At 37.3% G+C, this 24,900-nt stretch overlaps 1 protein-coding gene across 2 annotated transcripts in view; it reads left to right on the top strand.

Annotated features, from left to right (window-relative positions):
- LOC128546594 (oxidoreductase NAD-binding domain-containing protein 1-like) overlaps nucleotides 1–12,450 on the top strand; it is a 125,826-nt gene extending 113,376 nt beyond the window's left edge. For both annotated transcript variants that reach the window (XM_053517498.1, XM_053517497.1), the window contains exon 7: nucleotides 12,140–12,450. In XM_053517498.1, coding sequence (XP_053373473.1) covers nucleotides 12,140–12,306 — 167 coding nt within the window. In that variant the 3' untranslated portion in view covers nucleotides 12,307–12,450. The remainder of the gene's footprint in view (nucleotides 1–12,139) is intronic.
- The last annotated feature ends 12,450 nt before the right edge of the window (nucleotides 12,451–24,900 follow it).

Here is a 24,900-nt window from a genome sequence, read left to right as displayed (position 1 = left end):
CTATGCATACATACATCGTTGGAAAAAACAACAACTTTGTTTGGGTTGCAATATGGGAACCACTTCCCAAAACGTAGATTTCCATCAATTACGTCTCGCCCCACTGGGGAAGACATATTGTTTTTGCTCTGTCCGTCTGTCTGTTACACTTCATTTCCGATCAATAACTGGAAAACAATTTGACCTACAACCTTCAAACTTCATAGGGTGGCAGGGCTTATGGAATAGACAACCCCTATTGTTTTTGTGGACATTTCATCAAAGGTCAAGGTCACAGGGGCCTGAACATGGAAACCCATTTCCGATCAATAACTTGAGAACCAATTTACCCAGTATGTTGAAATTTCATAGGATGATTGGTCATGCAGAGTAAGATGACCCCTGTTGATTTTGGGGCCACTAATAAAGGTCAAGGTCACAGGGGCTGATCATGGAAAACCATTTCCAATCAGTAACTTGAGAACCACTTGACCCAGAATGTTGAAACATCATAGGATGATTGGACATGCTGAGTAGATGACCCCTATTGATTTTGGGGTCATTCTAGTAAAGGTCAAGGTCACAGGGGCCTGAACATGGAAAACAATTTCCGTTCAATAACTCGAGAACCACTTGACCCAGAATGTTAAAACTTCATAGAATGATTGGACATGCAGAGTAGATGACCCCTATTGATTTTGGGGTCACTCCATGAAAGGTCAAGGTTGCAGCTTACAGAACATGGAAATCCATTTCCAGTCAGTAACTTGAGAACCACTTTACCCAGAATGTTGAAACTTCATAGGGTGATAGGACTTACAGAGTAGATGACCCCTATTGTTTTTCCAGGTCTCCAGGTCAAGCTTGCAGTGGACAGAACATGGAAATCCATTGCCAGTCAAAAACTTGAGAACCGTTTGACCTAGAACCTTCAAATTTCATAGGGTGATAGGACTTGCAGAGTAGATGAATCTTACTGTTTTTGGTGTCACTCCATCAAAGGTCAAGGTCACATGGGGCTGAACATAGAAAACTCAACCAATCAATAACTTGAGAACCACTTGACCCAGAAGGGTCATGCTGAGTAGATGACCCCTAAAACTAAAGCTAGGTATATCACTGCATCTTATAACAACAATAGAATTAAAAATCACATCAGTTTTAATAGCATACAAATGCAGGGTCAGCCCCTATCATATTCATCACATGAAAAGCTGTTAGGAGTACATGTTGATGAACATCTGAACTGGAAGATCGAGGTTGAACAAACTGAACAAAAATGCAATTCCAGTTTATATCTTCTTTTACAAATAAAATCTTATCTGAACCTACATTCAAGAAAACTATGTTTTAATTCTTACATTTAACCCCATCTTGATTATTGTTGTACTATATGGGGGAACTGTACTGATGAGCTTTTAGAAACTGTCTTCAAATTTTAAAAACATGCCACAAGAATCATACTTGACAAAGAATTTTGAAGAACTAAAATGGATGACTTTTTGTTTTTTTGAGAGACTAAAGTACACCTTGCTTTAAAATTTATTGAAAAACAAACAAGTGATCACCAACTTGGATCAAATGAAATTAAACTACCAAAGCCAAGAATTGAATTCTTTCTTAAATCATTACAGTACTCTGGAGCTGTAATTTGGAACAATATTCCTAAACATACACGCATTGAATGTACACTACTAGATTTATGTTAAACCTAACCGTCAGTATATAGTACACTCAATATGTGCGTATATCCAGTAGGGGCGATTTAATGTTGACGTATATAATTATGTCTCCCCCAGGAGACATATTGTTTTTGCCCTGTCCGTCCGTCCGTACGTACGTCACACTTCATTTCCGAGCAATAACTGGAGAACCATTTGACCTAGAACGTTCAAACTTCATAGGGTTGTAGGGCTGCTGGAGTAGACGACCCCTATTGTTTTTGGGGTCACTCCGTCAAAGGTCAAGGTCACAGGGGCCTGAACATTGAAAACCATTTCCGGTCAATAACTAGAGAACCACTTGACCCAGAATGTTGAAACTTCATAAGATGATTGGTCATGAAGAGTAGATGACCCCTATTGATTTTGGGGTCACTCCGTCAAAGGTCAAGGTCACAGGGGCCTGAACATGGAAAACCATTTCCGATCAATAACTAGAGAACCACTTGACCCAGAATGTTGAAACTTCATAGGATGTTTGGTCATGCAGAGTAGATGACACCTATTGATTTTGGGGTCACTCCATCAAAGGTCAAGGTCACAGGGGCCTGAACATGGAAAACCATTTCCGATCAATAACTAGAGAACCACTTGACCCAGAATGTTGAAACTTCATAGGATGATTGTACATGCAAAGTAGATAACCCCTATCGATTTTGGGGTCACTCCATTAAAGGTCAAGGTCACAGGGGCCTGAACATTGAAAATCATTTCCAGTCAGTAACTTGCGAACCACTTGACCCAGAATGTTGAAACTTAATAGGATGATTGGTCATGCAGAGTAGATGACCCCTAACGATTTTAGGGTCACTCTGTGAAAGGTCAAGGTCACAGGGGCCCGAACATTGAAAACCATTTCCGGTCAGTAACTCAAGAACCACTTGACCCAGAATGATGAAACTTCATAGGATGATTGGTCATGCAGAGTAGATGACCCCTAACGATTTTAGGGTCACTCTGTTAAAGGTCAAGGCCACAGGGGCCTGAACATGGAAAACCATTTCCAATCAATAACTTGAGAACCTCTCGACCCAGAATATTGAATCTTCATAGGATGATTGTTCATGCAGAGTAAATGACCCCTATTGTTTTTGGGGTCACTCCGTTAAAGGTCAAGGTCACAGGGGCCTGAACATTGATAACCAGTTCCGATAAATAACTTGAGAACCACTTGACCCAAAATGTTGAAACTTCATAGGATGATAGAACATGCAGAGTAGATGACCCCTATTGATTTTGGGGTCAGTCTATTAAAGGTCAAGGTCACAGTGGCGTGTTCATGTAAAATCATTTTTTGGAAATAACTTGAGAACCACTTGACCTACAATGTTGAAACTTAATAGGATGATTGGACATGCAGAGTAGATGACCCGTATTTATTTTGAGGTCACTTGATCAAAGGTCAAGGTCACAGGAACCTGAACAGTGACTTGAGAACCACTAGGCCAAGAGTGTTGAAATTTAGCGGGATGACTGGACATGCCAAGTAGATGATCCCTATTGCAGCCAACCATCAGTGTCTCTTTGACTTTCGCTCCTGACCCCTATTGACTTCTTGCCTATAGGACTTTGCATTGGGGGAGACATGCGCTTTTTTTACAAAAGCATTTTCTAGTTAGAAATACCAGTACTAATGGATACTCATTGTACATAGCAGTATTATTGTGGCATGTTGTCATATTTTGAGTTGTTCTTGACTTGGTATTTTTTAAATGTTTAGGTTGTACATTTTTAGCTCACCTGAGCACAAAGTGCTCAAAGGTTAGCTTTAGTGATCACCCTGTGTCCGTCGTCCGTCCGTCCGACATCAACAATTTGACTGTTAACACTCCAGAGGTCACATTTTTGGCCCAATCTTAATGAAACTTGGTCAGAATGTTACCCTCAATAAAATCTTGGACAATTTCAATATTGGGTCATCTGGGGTCAAAAACTAGGTCACAAGGTTAAATCAAAGGAAAAGCTTGTAAACACTCTAGAGGTCACAGTTTTGGCCCAATCTTAATGAAACTTGGTCAAAATGTTACCCTCAATTAAGTTTTGGATGAGTTCGATATTGGGTCATGTGGGGTCAAAAACTAGGTCACCAGGTCAGATCAAAGGAAAAACTTGTTAACACTAGGGCCCATTTTTGGCCCAATCTTAATGAAACTTGGTCAGAATGTTACCCTTAATAAAATCTTGGACGAGTTTGATATTGGGTCATCTGGGGTCAAAAACTAGGTCACCAGGTTAAATCAAAGGAAAAGCTTGTTAACACTCTAGAGGTCACATTTTTGGCCCAATCTTAATGAAACTTGGTCAGAATGTTACCCTTAATAAAATCTTGGACGGGTTTGATATTAGGTCATCTGGGGTCAAAAAGTAGGTCACCAGGTCAAATCAAAGGAAAAGCTTGTTAACACTGTAGAGGCCGCATTTATGACTATATCTTCATGAAACTTGGTCAGAATGTTAATCTTGATGATTTTAAGGTCCAGATTGAATCTGGGTCATGTATGATCAAAAACTAGATCATCCGGTCAAATCAAAGGAAAAGCTAGTTTACACTGTAGAGGCCACATTTATGATCATATCTTAATGAAACTTGGTCAAAATGTTAATCTTGATGATCTATAGCTCAAGTTTAAATCTGGGTTAGGTGGGGTCAAAAACTAGGTCACCAGGTCAAATCAAAGGAAAAGCTAGTTAACACTAAAGAGGCCACATTTATGACCATATCTTAATGAAACTTGGTCAGAATGTTAATCTTGATGATCTTTAGGTCAAGTTGAAATCTGGGCCAGGTGGAGTCAAAAACTAGGTTAGTAGGTCATATCAAAGGAAAAGCTTAACACTCTCGAGGCCACATTTATGACTGTATCTTCATGAAACTTTGTCAGAATGTTAATCTTGATGATCTTTAGGTGAAGTTCGAATCTGGGTCATGTCGGGTCAAAAACCAGGTCACGGGTCAAATCAAAGGAATAGCTAGTTAACACTTTAGAGGCCACATTTATGACCATATCTTAATGAAACTTAGTCAGAATGTTAATCGTGATGATCTTTAGGCCAATAGGTCAGGTGAGCGATACAGGGCCTTCATGGCCCTCTTGTTACATAAAATTGATTCATTTTCATTGCTTTTTGCTTCTTTCTGTATCATAATGTTCTCCTTTCAGGTTTGTTATACCCCCACCAAACATGTGGGTGGGGGGGGGGGCTATATAGGAATCAGTTTTGTTGCGTCACGTCGCGTCGCGAAATGTATTATCTCAGTTATTACTAAATGGATTTGATTCAAACTTAAAAAAGATGTTCCACCTTATCACCCGCATCATGTGACACATGGTGCATAACTCTGACACCAATTTTTCATGAGTTGTGTCTCCTTTTACTTCAAGTTTAGGTCAATTTTGATGCATTTTCACTATATTTCAGTTATTATGTCTCCCCCAGGAGACATATTGTTTTTGCCCTGTCCGTCCGTCCGTCTGTCCTTCCATCCATCCGTCCGTACGTCACACTTCATTTCCGAGCAATAACTGGAGAACCATTTGACCTAGACCCTTCAAACTTCATAGGGTTGTAGGGCTGCTGGAGTAGACGACCCCTATTGTTATTGGGGTCACTCCGTCAAAGGTCAAGGTCACGGGCCTGAACATTGAAAACCATTTCCGATCAATAACTAGAGAACCACTTGACCCAGAATGTTGAAACTTCATAGGATGATTGGCCATTAAGAGTAGATGACCCCTATTGATTTTGGGGTCACTTCGTCAAAGGTCAAGGTCACAGGGGCCTGAACATGGAAAACCATTTCCCATCAATAACTAGAGAACCACTTGACCCAGAATGTTGAAACTTCATAGGATGATTGGTCATGAAGAGTAGATGACCCCTATTGATTTTGGGGTCACTCCGTCAAAGGTCAAGGTCACAGGGGCCTGAACATTGAAAACCATTTTCGGTCAGTAACTTGAGAACCACTTGACCCAGAATGTTGAAACTTAATAGGATGATTGGTCATGCAGAGTAGATGACCCCTAACGATTTTGGGGTCACTCTGTGAAAGGTCAAGGTCACAGGGGCCTGAACATTGAAAACCATTTCCGGTCAGTAACTTGAGAACCACTTGACCCGGAATGATGAAACTTCATAGGATGATTGGTCATGCAGAGTAGATGACCCCTAACGATTTTGGGGTCACTCTGTTAAAGGTCAAGGCCACAGGGGCCTGAACATGGAAAACCATTTCCAATCAATAACTTGAGAATCTCTCGACCCAGAATGTTGAAACTTCATAGGATGATTGTTCATGCAGAGTAAATGACCCCTATTGTTTTTGGGGTCACTCCGTTAAAGGTCAAGGTCACAGAGGCCTGAACATTGATAACCAGTTCCGATCAATAACTTGAGAACCACTTGACCCAGAATGTTGAAACTTCATAGGATGATTGAACATGCAGAGTAGATGACCCCTATTGATTTTTGGGTCAGTCTATTAAAGGTCAAGATTACAGTGGCCTGTTCATGTAAAATCATTTTTTGGAAATAACTTGAGAACCACTTGACCTACAGTGTTGAAACTTAATAGGATGATTGGACATGCAGAGTAGATGACCCCTATTTATTTTTAGGTCACTTGATCAAAGGTCAAGGTCACAGGAGCCTGAACAGTGACTTGAGAACCACTAGGCCAAGAGTGTTGAAATTTAGCGGGATGACTGGACATGCCAAGTAGATGATCCCTATTGCAACAAACCATCAGTGTATCTTTGACTTTTCGCTCCTGACCCCTATTGACTTCTTGCCTATAGGACTTTGCATTAGGGGAGACATGCGCTTTTTTACAAAAGCATTTTCTAGTTACTAAATGGATTTGATTCAAACTTAAAATAGATCCACTTTATCACCCACACACCATGTGACACAAGATGCATAACTCTGACACCAATTTTTAGGTCACCTGAGCCAAAGGCTAATGTCGAGCTTTTGTGACCGCTGAATGTCAGACGTGCATTGTGTGTCCGTCAACATTTTCTAAAAAAATCTGTAATGTAAAAAGGAAACAAACAACTTCTAAATATATTGCAACATACATATGCTATTAAGTATACAAGTAGACTACCCCTATTAATTATTTGTAAAATGCCATTTTGTACAAAAAATGTATGAATAAAGGCAAGTTTTCATAAAATGTTGTACATTTGTCAGAACAGACACAGTAGAAAAATCCAAAACTTGATCTTATAGTCTTTTAGTGAATAGTATGGACCTTTCTTGTTGTCTGTTACATCACACTAAAATAATATAGCAATCTGTTAAACTGGAACAAACTTTCTTTACACCCTTTAGTTATCAATATAACAAAAAATATGGTAAGGGTTGGCTGATGGTGAAAATGGAGGCCACATTTATAAATAGATGACCAGATAAGCGTCCCAGAACGCAAAAGTTTTGGTCAGGGAAAAGTCAGAGAATTTTATTTTTTAGCTCGACTATACGAAGTATAAGGAGAGCTATCCTACTCGCCCCAGCGTCGGCGTTGGCGTCTTTCAGCGTCCCCACCTTGGTTAAAGTTTTGGTGCACTTTCTCTTTTTTCAACATATCTCTGTAATTACTTGATGGATTTGATTCAAACTTGAAATACTTATTCCTCATCATCATCCACATCATCTGACATAAAGGCCATAACTCTGGCACCAATATTTCATGAATTATCCCCCCTTTTCACTTAGATTTTCAGGTTAAAGTTTTGATGCACTTTCACTCTATCTCTGTTATTACTGAATGGATTTGATTCAAACTTAAAGTAGTTGTTCAGCATCATCACCCACATCATATGACACAAGATGCATAACTCTGGCACCATTTTTTCATGAATTATTCCCCCTTTTTACTTAGAATTTCAGGTTAAAATTTTGGTGCATTTTCACTCTACCTCTGTTATTACTGAATGGATTTGATTCAAACTTAAAATAATTGTTCAGCATCATCACCCACATCATATGACACAAGATGCATAACTCTGGCACCATTTTTTCATGAATTATTCCCCCTTTTTACTTAGAATTTCAGGTTAAAGTTTTGATGCACTTTCACTCTATCTCTGTTATTACTGAATGGATTTGATTCAAACTTAAAATAGTTGTTCAGCATCATCACCCACATCATATGACACAAGATGCATAACTCTTGCACAATTTTTCATGAATTATTCCCCTTTTTACTTAGAATTTCAGGTTAGAGTTTTATGCACTTTCACTCTATCTCTGTTATTACTGAATGGATCTGATTCAAACTTAAACAATTGTTCAACATCATTACCCTTATCATATGATGCAAGGTGCATAACTCTGGGACCAATTTTTCTAGTTGTTCAACATCATCACCCACACCATATGATGCAAGGTGCATAACTCTGGCACCAATTTTTTATTAATTATTCCCCCTTTTTACTTAGAATTTTAGGTTAAAGTTTTGATGCACTTTCACTCTGTCTCTGTTATTACTGAATGGATTTGATTCAAACTTAAAATAGTTATATAGTGTTTTGATACATTTTATCTTTACCTCTCTTATTACTTTAAGTTGATATTTTTGACATAGACTCGGGCTATTGTGCAATATCTTCATCCACAATTGGAGTCATTAAACACTCCAGTGACAGCTCTAGTTTCCTCAGATGTGCCCAGTTTCACTATCCAGCATCGAAATAGTCGAGCGCGCTGTCTCCTGTGACAGCTCTTGTTCTGCTTTGTGGGAACCCTGTCAGAGGGGGTGGCCACATTTCACTATATATATATATATATATATATATATATATATATATATATATATATATATATATATATATATATATATATATAGTGGAAACTTTAAAAAGTCTTCTTGTGTGAAACTGCTGGCCAAATTTTAAAATAGTTTTACACAAATGGTCCTTATGTGACCCTCTACCAAAATTGTTCAAATTATTCTGATTCATCAAAAAACCAGCGATCATGGTCACTTTTCCCTAATGTATATAGTGGAAAATAAAAACAAAATCTTCTTATGTGAAACTGCTGGCCCAATTTTAAAATGATTTTGCACAGATGGTCCTTGTGTGACCCTCTACCAATAGTATTCAAATTATTCCGGTTCATTAAAAAATATGGCCACCAGAGGGCATGGTCACTTTTCATCAACAATTTCTTAAACAACATCTCCTCCAAAACCACTGAATGGATTTTGATGAAACTTTACACATGTTCTCTGGGTACCCCTCTTTCAAAGTTGTTCAAATGGTTCTGGTTCGTTGAACATACAGGTTCCAGCTATCACACTTCAAAAATCTTTTTCTCTTGAGCTTTAATATTTGGCTTGTGATATAAGGGTTTATCTCTCTGAATCAATAATAGCTAGAGGCTTGATTTTTGGCGTATGATATCAAAGTTTTCTGTCTAACTATTGCCCTAGGTTAAAGAATCTGTGTGATGGCTAACATAGAAGAAACCCATCAATACTTATACCAACACACTTAAGCCTTATACACAGGTGAGGGCTTTAAGGTCATTGACCCTCTTGTTACATGTGTGTTTGATGTTCTGTACATAGCTATCCATTGTATACAGTGGACAATATTGTTAATCGGTTTTGAAAAATGTATCCAATGCCGTGTGTGTTATCCACTTTAAATAAAGTTGTTACTTACTTAATGTTGAAACTTAATAGGATGATTGGACATGCAGAATAGATGACCCCTACTGATTTTTGGGTCACTTGATCAAAGGTCAAGGTCACAGGGGCCTGAACATGGAAAACCGTTTCCAATTCATAACTTGAGAACCACTAGGCTCAGAATGTTGAAACTTAGTGGGATGATCTCTATTGCAGCCAACCATCAGTGTTACTTTGACATTTGCTTCTGTCCCCTATTGACTTCTTGCCTTGGGGGAGACATGTGCTTTTCTACAAAAGCATCTTTTAGTTTTCTTTCCCTTTTAGTTGGCTCGATTTCCTTCTACAGTAAACCTCACTTATAAGGAACAGCTTGGGACCTCTAAAAATTGTTCTTTATAACCGAGGTTCCTTATATCCATATAGCGAACTAGTTCGTTGTAACCGAGGTTTATATAACGAATACAGGATTTATAATGAACACTATGACTGACGTTTGATAAGGGCTGTGTGTTCACACTCCGGGCCGAGCTTGAATCTTTATGGGAGAAAGTTGCGTTTCTAGCACCGGTCCTTTCCTGGAGAGATGGTAATTAAGGTAAACTGCCTGCATGTATATGACTGAAATAGTGTTGAAACGTGGCGTTTTAAACCTAAACCAAGCTAAAATGTTCTTCGGTAAGAGTGACCGTAATTTATGTTAATTTTTTGTCGATTATTTCAATCTTCTTTTTAGAGAGTGCTACACAATGACTATATGTTGCAGTTACTCCCCTTACCTTGCTTGACTGCATGTTAATTTTTTTATTACAAAATGTTAAATTAGACTACCCATTAAAATTTAAAAGTAGGGTGTTTATGACATGCAGTGTATTACGACTAGACAACGCGGCCATACATATGGATTGTTTAAAGTGTAAATTACACTTATATTTTTGCTATTGTCCATTTTAGCACCTGCTATAATTTTTACAATTGGAACTCTGGTAAACTGGACTGTTTGCTATTGTTAATAGTGTGTAACTAGCACATTTATTTAGGATAGTGTGACCGTGACTGATTTTCGTTCACTATTGTTAACATGAAATACCTGATACATGTAGCTCTCGAACATAATCTTGAGTAAATATAATTCTACTATCGTCTAGTATTTGGTGAATTGATGATATTATATATTTTCTTTTTATCGTATCTGTGAATTAACAAACTAAAGATCATAGAAATGAAATAATTTGTGTTTATGTGCATGAAAGCATGTGAAAGTGACGACGTTACTCTGACATCATCAGCGATTCTCCTGTTTATTTCCGGTTTTCAATAATTTTTATTCTTTTTAGCTAACCTGTCACAAAGTGACAAGGTGAGCTATTGTGACCGCTTGATGTCCGTCGTGCGTCAACAATTTCTAAAAGAATCTTCTTCTTGAAGACCACTGGGCAGAATTACACCAAACTTCACAGGAATGATCCTTGGGTGGCCCCCTTTCAAAATTTTTCAAAGAATTGAATTCCATGCAGAACTCTGGTTGCCATGGCAACCGAAAGGAAAACCTTTAAAAATCTTCTTGTCCAAAACTACAGGGCTTTGATATCTGGTGTGTATCATCATCTAGTGGTCCTCTACCAAAATTGTTCAAATTATCCCCCTAGGGTCAAATATGGCCCCGCCCCGGGGGTCACATGGTTTATATAGACTTATATTGGGGAAACTTTGAAAATCTTCTTGTACAAAACCACAAGGCCTAGGGCTTTGGTATTTAGTATGTAGTATCATCTAGTGGTCCTCTACCAAGGTTGTTCAAATTATCCCCCTAGTGTCAAATATGGCCCTGCCCCGGAGGTCACATGGTTTATATAAACTTTGAAAATCTTTTTGAACAAAACCACATGCCCTAGGGCTTTGATATTTGGTATGTAGCATCATCTAGTGGTCCTATGTCAAGACTATTCAAATTATTCCCGTTTGGTCAAATGTGGCCATATTTATATAGACTTATATAGGAAAAAGCTTTAAAAATCTTCTTGTCTGAAACCATACGACCTAGGCTTTTGATATTTGGTATGATGCATTGTCTATTAGTCCTCTACCAAAATTATTCAAATTATGCCCCTGGGGTTAAAAGAGGCCCCGCCCTGGGATCACTTAGTTATTATGTGAGTTATATTGAAAAAATACTTAAAAAATCATCTGATCCTATTTCCAAGACTGTTTTATTATAATTACCTGATGACCCCAAGTAATATGATGTCACTTGACTGTGACCTTGATCTACTGACCTACTTTCTTGTTTTTTAAGATACAGCCTTGAAATTTTTATGACATACAGTTTTGCACACAAATCGTAAAACTGAATTTCATTGACCATGAATGTGACCTACTGACTTTCTTAATATTTTATCATCAGTTTGACATTTGAAACATGTAGCTCATATTACTCAGGTGAGCGATCCAGGGTCATCATGACCCTCTTGTTATGTCTGTTCACTATAACCGAGGGGTTTTCCATTGAATTTCTTACTTTGGGACTAGAAAAAGTGTTCCTTATAACCGAGGACTTTTACATTGAATAAAGAGGGAATTAGATCGGGAAATTGAAAACTGTTCCTTATAACCGAGTGTTCTTTATATCCGAGTTCCTTATAAGTGAGGTTTACTGTATTTCTACGAACAGTCTCTTATGGTTCAGCACTTTCAAGTTTTAGATAGGAGAAACTTTGCTGTTTGTTTCTTAAGGTATAAATTTTATGACAAAACAACTAGATAGAGAATGATAATTCATCTTTATTCATGTTTGCAGGACAGAGAGTGGAGAAAGGAGCTTTATCAACATGTTTTGACTGGCTGAGAAAAGAAAAAATACAAGTTTATATTTGTGGACCTTCTCATATGATTGAAGATGTAGAAAATACTTTGTTAGGTCTGAATGTGGACAAAAGTTGTATAAGATATGAAAAATGGTGGTGATGCTTGTTCTTTAACATTGGCCTGCAGACATCAGGCATTAATAATGATAAATGCTGATGTATTTTTAAATGCATAGTTGTTTAAAAGAGTTACTTTGACATGTAGACTGTAATAAAAAGTGAAAATAAAATGTAATGAGCGCAACTTCGCTATTTTAAATTTAGTCCTCTAACTGTTTTAGGTCACCTGAGCACAAACTACTCATGGAGAGCTGAAAATTTAGGATCTTTAGGTGTCCATAGTCCATCCATAACTTACGCATCATCAAAATGACACATTTTGTACATAAATTTAAATTCTGTTGTCTTGTCAGGCATCTGAACAGTAATAAAGAAGCACAAAAATAATAATTAAAATTGATTACTTCATTAACATGGACACAATAAGAAAGGAAAATGCAAGTTGTATTTTCAGGAACTGTATTAAATGATTTTCCAGGTACAACATATACCAACGAGCTATAACTGTAAATGTTGCTTATGTCAGCGTTTTATGTGATTTCTGGTAGTCAGTGTAATGGCTGTGATTTTAAACCACCTGAGCTATTGTGATCATTCGATGTCCGTAGTATGTAGTCTGTCAACATTTAGCTTGTGTACGCGATAGAGGCTATATTTTTCAATTGATCTTCATGAAATTTTGTCAGAATGATTGCCTTGATGAAATCTAGGTCAAGTTGTAATATGGGTCATCTGGGATTTAAACCTGGGTCACAAGGTCAAATCAAAGGAAAACATTGTGTACGCAATAGCCTTATAGGGGTTGCATTTTGCACTGGGTGTTCATAAAATTTAGTCATAATGGTTGCCTTGATGAAATCTAGATAACAGAAAAGAAAACCTAGACCAGGAGAAAGTATGCAACAAAATCAACAATCAAAAAAGTTTCAAAAGACTTACAGAACAAATGAAGTTTAAAACAAAATGGAGACAAACCCAAAGAAAAACAGGCAAAAAAGATAAACTTAGCTCCTACAAATGTTTCAAAAAACGAGACATCCCCAGGCAACCAAAAGATAATGTATTCGGAGGCCGTCAAAATTGGGGGACAGAAACAACAGAACAAACAACAACAACAACAAAATCAACTGACAGAAACTTTGCAACAGCTAACAAAAAGTTCTTCTAAAACTTCAAGGAACAGAAGATTCATCAGAATTACTAACAAACGGAAGTGGAAACAATAAAAGAAAATGCAAAATGAAATCGAAATTCATAAAACGTTTGACCCAGGTTTACCCCTAGGTTTCCCAGGGAGACCTATTATTTCAGGTTGTGGAGCTTTAACTGAAAATATGTCTGCATATGTTGATACAATCTTGAAACCATACATGGAATCTTTACCTTCCTATGTAAAAGACACTGCAGATTTTATCAAAAAGTTACAAAACCTCTCTAGCATAGATAAAGATGTATATCTTGTAACATCTTTTTACAGTGATATTCCTCATGGTGAGGGCATAGATGCTTGCAAATATTTTATGGAAAATGGTAGATCACAGGATTCTATTAACTCCATTTCTAAAATCATAGAATTAATACTTACAAAAAACCACTTTCAGTTCAATGGAATTAATTACATTCAAACATTTGGAACAAAAATGGCTCCTTGTTTTGCCTCTCTATTTATGGGTAAACTTAAAACAGAATTTATAGACTCCTGTGATGAGAAACCACTTATCTGGTTATGTTTTTTAGATGAGAAGTTTTTTATCTGGAATCATTCGGAAGACGAATTATTAGATTTTTTTGACTGATTGAACAGTTTTCATGATACTATAAAACTTACATATTGTTACTCTAAAGATACTGCTACTTTTTAGCTCACCTGTCACATAGTGACAAGGTGAGTTTTTGTGATCACCCTTCGTCCGTCGTCTGTCCGTGCATCAACAATTTTTTGTCAGCAGTGGTTTCATTTATGATTTTATTTTAATCAAACTTGCATACAACTTGTATCACCATAAGATCTCGGTTCCTTTCTTGAACTGGCCAGATCCCATTATTGGTTCCAGAGTTATGGCCCCTGATAGAGCCAGAATTAGCTATTTTGACCTTGTCTGCACAATAGCAGTTTCATTTATGATTTGAATTTAATCAAACTTGCACAAAACTTGTGTCACCATAAGATCTTGGTTCCTTACTTGAACCGGCCAGATCCCATAATGGGTTCCAGAGTTATGGCCCCTGAAAGGGCAAAAAATTAGCTATTTTGACCTTGTCTGCACAATAGCAGGTTCATTTATGATTTTATTTTAACCAAACTTGCACACAACTTGTATCACCACAAGATCTTGGTTCCTTTCTTGAACTGGCCAGAATTCATCATGGGTTCCAGAGTTATGGCCCCTTAAAGGTCCAAAATGTGCTATTTTGACTTTTGCAGCCGTATAGAGACTTCATCTATGGTTTGATTTGATACAAACTTCCAAAATATCTTCAACAACAATAAATCTTGGATTCCCTGACGAATCTGTCAGATCCTGAGTTATTTTATATCTGATTACCTCCCCTGATTGTAATCAAAATGGATTTATATCAATAAGTACTTATAGGACTTATTTGAAATTTTTATTATTTTTATTTTTCATTTCAATCAGGGTAGATAACTATGGACTGATTTTATGTCAGATTACCTCCATCTCCGTAACTAATGAAATTTCATTTATGTCAACAGATGGACTTGGACAATCAGTGAAGATACATATTGACTGAATTTATGACAAATTGCCTCCCTTTATTTTATGTAAACCAATATATCTCAGCAGCATCTAATAAGATTGGTTTTAAATGTTATTTAAGTCTTCCAGGGTAAGGAATGGTCATGTTAGTACAAAAATGCAGCATTTGAGCCTAGGACCTTCAAACTTGGTACTGATATTGGCCCTGACTAGGTCAAAAGGGACTGTTAAAAGAAAATGTTTATCCTGATGATATTTAATGTGTGTGCCTATGTGCTCTATGTCAAAACTTGATCATATCATTTTGAGTAATGGTACTCAGGTGAGCGATACAGGGCCATCATGGCCCTTTTGTTTAGATGTTAACATAGAAAAAGATAAAAAAGGTATCCTGCACACTAGTGTTCATGAAAAAGACACTAACAGTCATCAGTACATAGAATTTTCATCATGCCATCAGTTTCATGTAAAAAGGGTATTCCCTTTAGTCAGACTAAGCGCTTTAGGCATATTACTTCGGATAATACCATTTTAACAAGGAAATGGACAAGCTCAAAGAATACTTTCAAGCACGTAACAACCCTGAACGACACAAATGCAATTCAGAAAAACAGAAACAGAATGAAACTATCCAGGACTTTGCTACGCGACTTAAACAACTAAGTATTTCTTGTGACTTAAATGACACAAATGGCAGAATACGAGACCAGATTATTGAAAAGTGCACATCTACAACGTTACGCAGAATGTTTCTCAGTCATAAAGATTTAAGATTAGAAAAAGTTTTGGAACTGTCATCAACGTTAGTTTAAGAATATTTTATTGCAAATGTTACACAAGATACACATACAGACAGACATAACAACACAAGCAATAGGATATTGACGGAAGTATTGAAATACTTATCGAGTCAACCTCATCAACGTTCGAACGTGCACAAGACAGTGCCACAAAAATGAAAAATCAAAGTACACAACAGCAACAAAAGGATGACACCACGTATCAACTGAAACAATCGACAACAACGTGCGAACAGAGGTAGAGGCAGATTTCGTCAACAGGCACCACCAACGCATGTAGAATGTTAGCTGTGGCTGCAGGGGTCACGTGGCTAAGGACCCAAAGTGCCCAGCAGCACGTGCAGCATGTACTGTACAAAATGTGGCTTTATTGGACATTTTGCAGTAAAGTGTCAATCTAAAAGGAAAAAGGTACAACCAAAACAGAAAGTTCGATCACTTGAGAATGAAACATTCTCAGACAGTGAAAATGAATATATTTTTAATATCAGATCAATTGGGAACGTATCAAATAAAACAACAGTCAACGTCGGTAATATTCCGCTGAATATGGTTATAGATTCAGGAGCTAGTTGTAACATTGTTGACAAAAGTACATGGAATTTTCTAAAATCACAGAAACAATTTCAATGCTTAACACATAAAAAATCAACAGACAAGAAAGTGTTCGCTTATAAATGGAAGCAAACAACCACTCAAATTGCTTGGTGTATTTCGTGCAAAAATTGAATTCAATTCAATGACTATTGATGACGTAGAATTCTCAGTTTTTAATGGTAAGGGAAAAGCATTGCTTAGTAAAGACACGTCAATAAGTCTCAATGTGCTAAGGATCGGACCAGAAGTGAATTTGGTCAAAGAGGACATCATGAGCGAAAACCCAGAATTTTTCAAAGGAATGGGGAAAATGAAAGATTTTAATTACAAATTCATATTGATGAAAAAATCGAGTCAGTTGTTCAATCGGTAAGGCGTATACCTTTCAGTCTCAGAGAAAAGCTAGCGAAAAAGCTATTATAACTAGAAAACAATGATTTTATCGAAAGAGTAAACAGTCCTAGCCGCTGGGTAAGCCCAGTTGTTGTAGTGCCTAAAGGAGATGACGATATTAGGCTTGTTATCGATATGAGGCGAAGCAACACGGCTGTGAAGCGGGTACGACACCCGATTCCTACCGTAGACGAGGTGCTATACGATTTGTTCATAACTCATGTTGGAATGTTCCGTTACAAAAGATTACTCCAGGGAGTCAGCTGTGCAAGTGAAATGTTTCAGAAAGTGCTTGAACAAGTTCTACAAAATTGCCCTGGTACACGTAACATTATAGATGATATAATAGTGCACGCGCCTACAAAATATGAACACCAGAAGTGTTCAGAAAATGTGCTCATGAGTGTTACATGAAAAAGGGTTCACATTAAACCCATCAAAGTGTCAATTTGAAATGTCAAAAGTGACATTCATGGGAAACGTATTGTCCGAACACGGGGTTGGTCCAACCGAGAGTAAAGTGCGCGATGTGCTCAACGCAAGAGCACCATGAAATGCCGCGGAAGTTAGGTCATTCTTAGGATTAGTCAATTTCAATGCTAGGTATATTCAAAATCTGGCTTCAATTTCAGAACCACTGAGAAAACTCACACGAAAAAAATGTCAGGTTTAAATGGGGCCGCGAAGAGCAAAATAGCTTTGATACATTGAAACAGAAATTGGCAAGCAAATTAATATCCATTGTTTTTTTTTCTAAAAACTACTTGTACCCCATATTGTTGACTAACGGCACATTTCACAAGACCATATGTTGTGTATGTTTCTGTTATCTTGTTTCAAGATGTTTTCTTTTTTATCTTTAATTGTTACTTATTATAGAACACTATATAAGCTTTACTTCCTATTTAGAATTTCACTTTTGTCATTTTATTTTAGTATTGTTCACAAAAAGTATACTTCATCAGAAGTCAAAACTTCAGTAATTACTAGATTACATAAAGTAATATTCTCTGTAACTCAAAAAAAATGGCGTAAGGCTTAAACTACGAGGTCATGTATGGTATGTCTTCTTTTATTTTTTTTTTTTTGTGGCTAATTCTGCAGTTTCAAGCCAATTCTTTTTTATTATCAACGTTAATCATATGATCTAACAGAACAGGAGCAATACTTTCTATTCACTACTTTTACTTCATAACTAAAACTTAAACATCATAAAACACCATGCATTATAGACCTGGAGCGGCTGAATTTCACACCATATCCTTAATTTATACAAAATTAATCCTATTCCTTAAAATATCAGTCAACTGCATTGATTCCAGTATAATCTATCTTCCTTCTCTACAAATATGATTTTACTTTTCTCTTGTTTTTTGTTTTGGTTTCTTTTCTCCTTTGTTTTGACAACAACTCAGTATTGTTTTGTATTGTACTACCTGTTGATATGTTATCCTAAAGTTTTTACCAGGAGTTTCTCTTTCATGGTGGCTTTCCTATTGTTTCTTCTGCTATGTTCTGCAGTAACGTAATTATGAAACGTAAGTCATCTACCACCATGAGAGGAATTTATCTGCCTGTTAAATTCAGATTTCTTTTTCTGGTATGGTTATTGTTTTATTCTTGCTGTGATAGTTATCTGCCATTTGCTATAATTTCGGATCTTTTCTTCTCCTATACAACATTACACAACCTTAAGGTTCAGTTGAACAGTCGCAGATACCCAGTCAGCCAAAAGCAGATTAAAAACATATATTTCTCATCCTTGCTCTTTGGCTCTATTGCTATACTGTTTATATCCGTCCAAATTTGGAATATTCATTCACTTATACTTTTATCAGGTGATGTACATCTAAACCCAGGACCTGGATCGAATGATTCCATATCGTCATCATCCTCACTATCGACCTTTACGGAGCATATTGATCTCTCCAAACACATCTCCTTTATCCACTTAAATGTTCAAAGTATAGCTTTAAAGTTAGATTCCCTTTATGCAGAGCTAAAGGACTTCGATATCTTAGCTTTTTCAGAAACATGGTTACATAGAGATTTTCCTAACGACGAATTGATTTTGGAGTCTTTTTCACTTCCTGAGAGAAAGGACCGAGCAGACGGATATGGAGGCGTTATTCTTTATGTAAAACAGTATCTATACTATAGAAGAAGGCGTGATCTTGAAATCAACGGTGTGGAATGTCTTTGGATTGAAATAGTAGTTTCTAACAAACATATTCTTTTCGGTACATTTTATAGGCCACCAAATACTGATGCCTTTCAACACTCTTTGATATTAGACTCTATTCATCTTGCTTTTGATACAGGTATTGAAAACATCATTATTGCCGGTGACTTTAATCTTAACATAGCCAACCAGGTTTCTAACAAAAAAGTCAGTAGTATATGTGACCAGTTCTCCTTGACGCAGTTAATTGATACACCTACACATTTCACTGAGACATCATCCTCAATCATTGATCTAATTTTTACCTCAAATAAAAACTTAATACACTTAATAAAAGTGGCGTTGGTGACCTTTTTCTTCCTCAAAACGTTAGATACCACTGCCCAGTTTATGGACTTTTAAACCTTAAAAAGGCAAAATTTCCACCATTTTACCGCCACGTTTGGATATTCGATAAGGGTAACTACGACAGACTTAGGCAAATAACATTAACATTTGACTGGGACTCTCTCAAACATGAGGATATTGATAAGTACACGGAAAACATTGCAAATAAAATTATTGAGAATGCCAAAATATGTATCCCGAACAGAAAAGTACTGATCAGAGAGGGTGAACCGTCTTGGTTCACGAATGAAATCAGATTACTAATTAGGAAACGTAAACGTTACTATAGAAAGGCAAGACAAAGAAATACTCCGTATCACTGGGAAAAATTTCGAAACCTCCGCAATCTTATAGTTAACAAAATCCGTGTTGCAAAGAGTCAACAGTTGGATCTTCTTTCTAAAAAGTTAAAATCAGAATCTCAAACCAACAAAACTTGGTGGTCTTGTTTGAAATCTTTCATAAAACCATATTCCTCCTCCTCTATTCCTCCCTTGTCATATGATGATAAAATTATTGAAGATATGCCTGGTAAAGCCAACTTGTTCAATGACTTTTTTGTTGGTCAAACACGTATAGATGAGAACTCGGCACCCCCGCTGCCACACCCACAACCTGTTGATCACGACCTCCTTGTTAGTATTACTATTTCCCCAGATGAAGTAATATCTGTTTTACAATCTCTTCAACTAGGTAAAGCTGCAGGCCCTGAAAGTATAAATAATCGTATCCTTCGTGAGCTTTCTCTAGAACTATCCGGCCCCTTGTGTGATCTCTTTAATTACTCATTGCGTATTTCTACAGTTCCAAACAGTTGGAAAAACGCTAATGTTACACCTATTTTTAAGTCTGGAGACCCCTCTCTTGTAAATAACTACCGTCCTATTTCTCTCATAAGTACTGTCAATAAAGTGTTTGTAAAAATCGTGTTCAAACATACTTTCAATTTTCTTCATGAACATAACATCCTCTCTCCCCTGCAGTCTGGTTTTGTTCCGGGTGACTGTACAGTAAACCAACTTACATATATCCACAATTTATTTTCACAAGCTATTGATTCTGGTAAAGAGACAAGGGCTATATTTTGTGACATAAGTAAGGCATTCGACCGTGTTTGGCACAAGGGTCTCATTTATAAACTTAAGTCTATTGGAATCTCTGGGTCCTTATTATCCTGGTATTCCTCATATCTGCATAATAGGAAACAAAGTGTTATACTTCCTGGCTGCAAATCATCTCAAAAAGTAATCACTGCATGGGTTCCCCAAGGATCAATCCTTGGCCCCCTTTTATTTTTAATCTACATCAATGACATAGTCCTAGATATTCAAGCTCATATAAGGTTATTTGCAGATGATACGAGCCTTTCAATTGTAGTTGAAAATCCAAATACTGCTTCTGCTATCTTAAATTCTGATCTTAATAAAATTTCAAACTGGGCATCAAGGTGGCTAGTGAACTTTAACCCTTCTAAAACTGAGTCGTTATTGATATCCCGCAAACAAAATAGAGTCTATCATCCTCCACTATTAATGCAGGGTCAGCAAATAAACGAAGTCCATAATCATAAACATTTAGGTATTTTTCTATCAAATGATCTTAGGTGGACTACACAAATTGAGTACATAACAAAGAAAGCCTGGCTGCGAATAAATGTCATGAAAAAGTTAAAATTTCAGCTAGACAGAAATTCTCTTGAGGTAATCTACAAATCATTCATTAGACCTATTCTTGAATATGGTGACGTACTTTTTGACAATTGCACTCAAAATGAAAAACAGGAACTTGAAAAAATTCAGCATGAAGCAGCAAGAATAGTAACTGGAACAACGAAACTCGTTTCTATTGACAAACTTTTATCTGAAGTTGGCTGCAAACAGAAGGAAAAAACATAAGTTAGTGCTGTTTTATAAAATGAAAAATAACCTCACACCGTCCTATCTTTCAGACCTTGTTCCATCTAATGTAGGAAGAGACCACAGATACCCTCTTAGAAATGCTGAAAATATTCAGACTATGTTCACACATACTGCATTTTATTACAATTCCTTCCTTCCATCAGTCATACGGGACTTCAACGCTCTTCCAGACGAAATACGTAATGCTTGTTCTCTAGCATCCTTTAAGCGTATGTTAAATAATGACATTCCTACTGTTCCTAAGTACTTTCTGACAGGAGTAAGAAAATCTCAGATACTTCATACAAGGCTACGTACGCAATGCAGCTCTCTATCTTCTGAGCTCTATGCTAAAAACATTATTGAGTCTCCAAATTGTGACTGCGGGGATGTAGAAACGCCTTATCACTATTTTTTCATATGCCCGAGGTATTCTCACTTAAGAATACAATTGTTCAATATCATATCCCAGTTTTGTACTCCAACATTATGTTATCTTACAAGGTAGTCCTGCCCTATCAGATGATTCCAACGTAGAAATATTTACTGCTGTTCAGTGTTACATTGTTAAATCCAAACGATTTTGATCTACAAGAAGTAAACATATCAGAAATAGCTTACATGGAAAATAGCATATCAAACCCTTTTAACTGTGTTAAGTGATAGTAACTCCATCATGTAATTGCCTCTAGTTTTGTTGTCAATTTCTTACTATTTCTGTTCCTTTTTCTTTCTTTTTTATACCAGTATCTCCTACTACGGATAACTTTATAAATAGTTACTTTACACCTGTGTAATATTCTTTAGTAAACGTTTGTAATTTTTTCCATGCATTTGTAGGTTTCTATTGCAGTGAACTATATATGCACATTGTTGTAAAAGGGAGAGGACAACCTTAAGCTTATAAAGCTTCCTGTCCAATCCTTTATTGTATATTTGTAATCATGTTGTTAATATTGCAAAATAAAATGTGTTTAAACCAAATTGGCAAGCGCGGAAATATTAGGTTATTCCGACATAAATGCCAAAACACAAGGCGTGACCGACGCAAGTCCCTATGGGCTTTCAGTTGTTCTCACTCAACGTCAAGGCAATGATTACCGTGTTATTTGTTATGCAAGCCGCAGTTTAACTGATGTTGAAAGGCGGCATTCGTTGACCGAGAAAGAATGTGCTGGCGTAATTTTTGGAGTCGAGAGATTTATTTACACGGCTTTGACTTTGAACTTGTTACTGATTGTAAAGCTGTTCAGTACATTTTCGCGCCAAAATCAAAACCAAGTGCGCGAATCGAAAGATGGGTCTTGCGATTGCAGGGATATAGATATACAGTGCGTCATGTCCCAAGCCTCGAGAACATTTCAGATTGTCTGAATAGATTATTGGTAGAGAAAAACGGATGTCATATTTTAGAGATGATGATAACTATATCATGAATATAGCACGTGCCGCAACGCCTGAAGCGGTAACAACGCGAGAAATAGAAAAAGCGTCTAGATACGACCCTGAAATGACTTCAATTCGTGATTGTTTGATGTACAGTTTATGGTACAAAATTCCATTTAAGGAATATTTGATTGTTAAAAACGAATTGTCGGCTATCGGATTCTTAGTGCTTCGAGGTACGCGAATAGTGGTACCAAAAGAATTAAGAACGAAAATACTCGAAGCGGCACAAAGTGGTCATCCAGGTATAGTGTCAATGAAACAGTCACTTCGTACACGCGTACGGTGGCCACAGATAGATCAAGTTATAGTTTTCAGATTCAGAAAGACAAACTAGACTTGATCAATTTGAAATTCCTTGCATCAGTCGTCGGAATGATCATTTCTTTACAAATTGTGCTCGGAAAAGTAGTATGTCTTAAGACCAGGTATTTACAGAAATGTATTATTAATAGGGCTAGTTGGAAAGCTCCGGTCAAGGTCACTTTAGAGGCCTTTGAGGAATTGCAATTTTGGCGCAGACGCACGATCCTTAAACGATAAAGGTAAACTTTGGCGTCCCAATGTAGTTGTGCAAGCAATATTATTCAGCGACGCTTCGAGTTCCGGTTACGGTGGCTATGTAGAAATTCCATCCGAAAATCGACTATACCAGTAGTTCTATTTCAGTCAAAAATGAAAACGGTAGAAGGCCGTTCCCGGAAGCGAACGCTTCTACAATAGATCCAGAGTATGTCCTCACTAAAAAAATTGTCCAAGAAACACACAGGTTTGCACCTTTTTTGTCGAGTTTCAAGTTCTCGGAGATGAACTGTAGTTTTGACGCAGACGACAACTTTACTTCTCTGAATAATAGTGTTTTCAATTTCAAGATTTAAAAAGCATGTTGGTACCCCCGGAAGCGGGTTTTTATGCAGAGCCCCCGGAATTGGGTTTACCATTGACGCCTACGGAAGAGGGTATACTTCTGACGCCCCCGGAAGAGGGTATGTTACCGACCCAAAAAACGGGTTCGGATGAGATACTGACGCCCCCGGAAGCGGGCAGTCAAAATAAGTACTCGGTACGAGGCCAGTTAGTAAAGCCTCTGGAAGAGGGTCGTATGACATGGTCTGAAGGAGTTTGCCTAAAGACAAAGTCCCCGGAAGTGGACTGTTTGATGACGCCCGCGGACGGAGGCCGTCCGATAGCGTCCCCGGTAGAGGGTTACTTTGAGTCCCAAGAAGCGGAATGTCCGATAAAGTCACTAGAATTCGGTTATCCGCCAGAATTCCCGGAAGAAGGTAAATTGTTAACATCCTCTAAAAGAGTTCAGTTTTCAAAAGTTGAAGCTTATAATTCATCGGCGGGCAATGAGTCAGAATTTCCAGAAGTAGTTGAGTTTATTGACAGTTTACTTCCTGTCACCATAGGGCTTAGTTCACAAGCTTCAACGCAGGTATTGACGTACAATGGTACTACAGATTGTGAGTACGTACCAAACAGCATGAGAACTAGTACATCGCATGTGGGCGAAGTTTCAGGTAATTGGACCGCTTTTGAAGCGTCAAAAAGTTCCACCTGGCGAGAGTTGGAAGCAATACGGAGAATCATTTATTCTAATTTGCATATTTTTAGAAATAAAATTACCAAAGTCTGTCCAGATAACAAGAATTTGATTTACATTATTCCGTCTGGTAGTTTTATTCAAGATTTGCACATTTTATCTTTAGACATTCATAGAGCTTGTTTGACTTACAATATATCTCTTTGTCTAGAATGAATTCCACGGGATAAGAACGTCCAAGCAGATACATTAAGTAGGTGTTCAGATGTCGACGACTGGTCTATTAGCAAACCCGGTAGAGGGTTACTTTGAGTCCCAAGAAGCGGAATGTCCGATAAAGTCACTAGAATTCGGTTATCCGCCAGAATTCCCGGAAGAAGGTAAATTGTTAACATCCTCTAGAGAGTTCAGGTTTCAAAAGTTGAAGCTTATAATTCATCGGCGGGCAATGAGTCAGAATTTCCAGAAGTAGTTGAGTTTATTGACAGTTTACTTCCTGTCACCATAGGGCTTAGTTCACAAGCTTCAACGCAGGTATTGACGTACAATGGTACTACAGATTGTGAGTACGTACCAAACAGCATGAGAACTAGTACATCGCATGTGGGCGAAGTTTCAGGTAATTGGACCGCTTTTGAAGCGTCAAAAAGTTCCACCTGGCGAGA

The sequence above is a fragment of the Mercenaria mercenaria genome, chromosome 11 (assembly GCF_021730395.1).
Source record: "Mercenaria mercenaria strain notata chromosome 11, MADL_Memer_1, whole genome shotgun sequence".
Lineage (NCBI taxonomy): Eukaryota > Metazoa > Mollusca > Bivalvia > Venerida > Veneridae > Mercenaria > Mercenaria mercenaria.
Note: the sequence above shows the minus strand (reverse complement) of the source record. Positions and strands in the feature narration are given on the sequence as shown.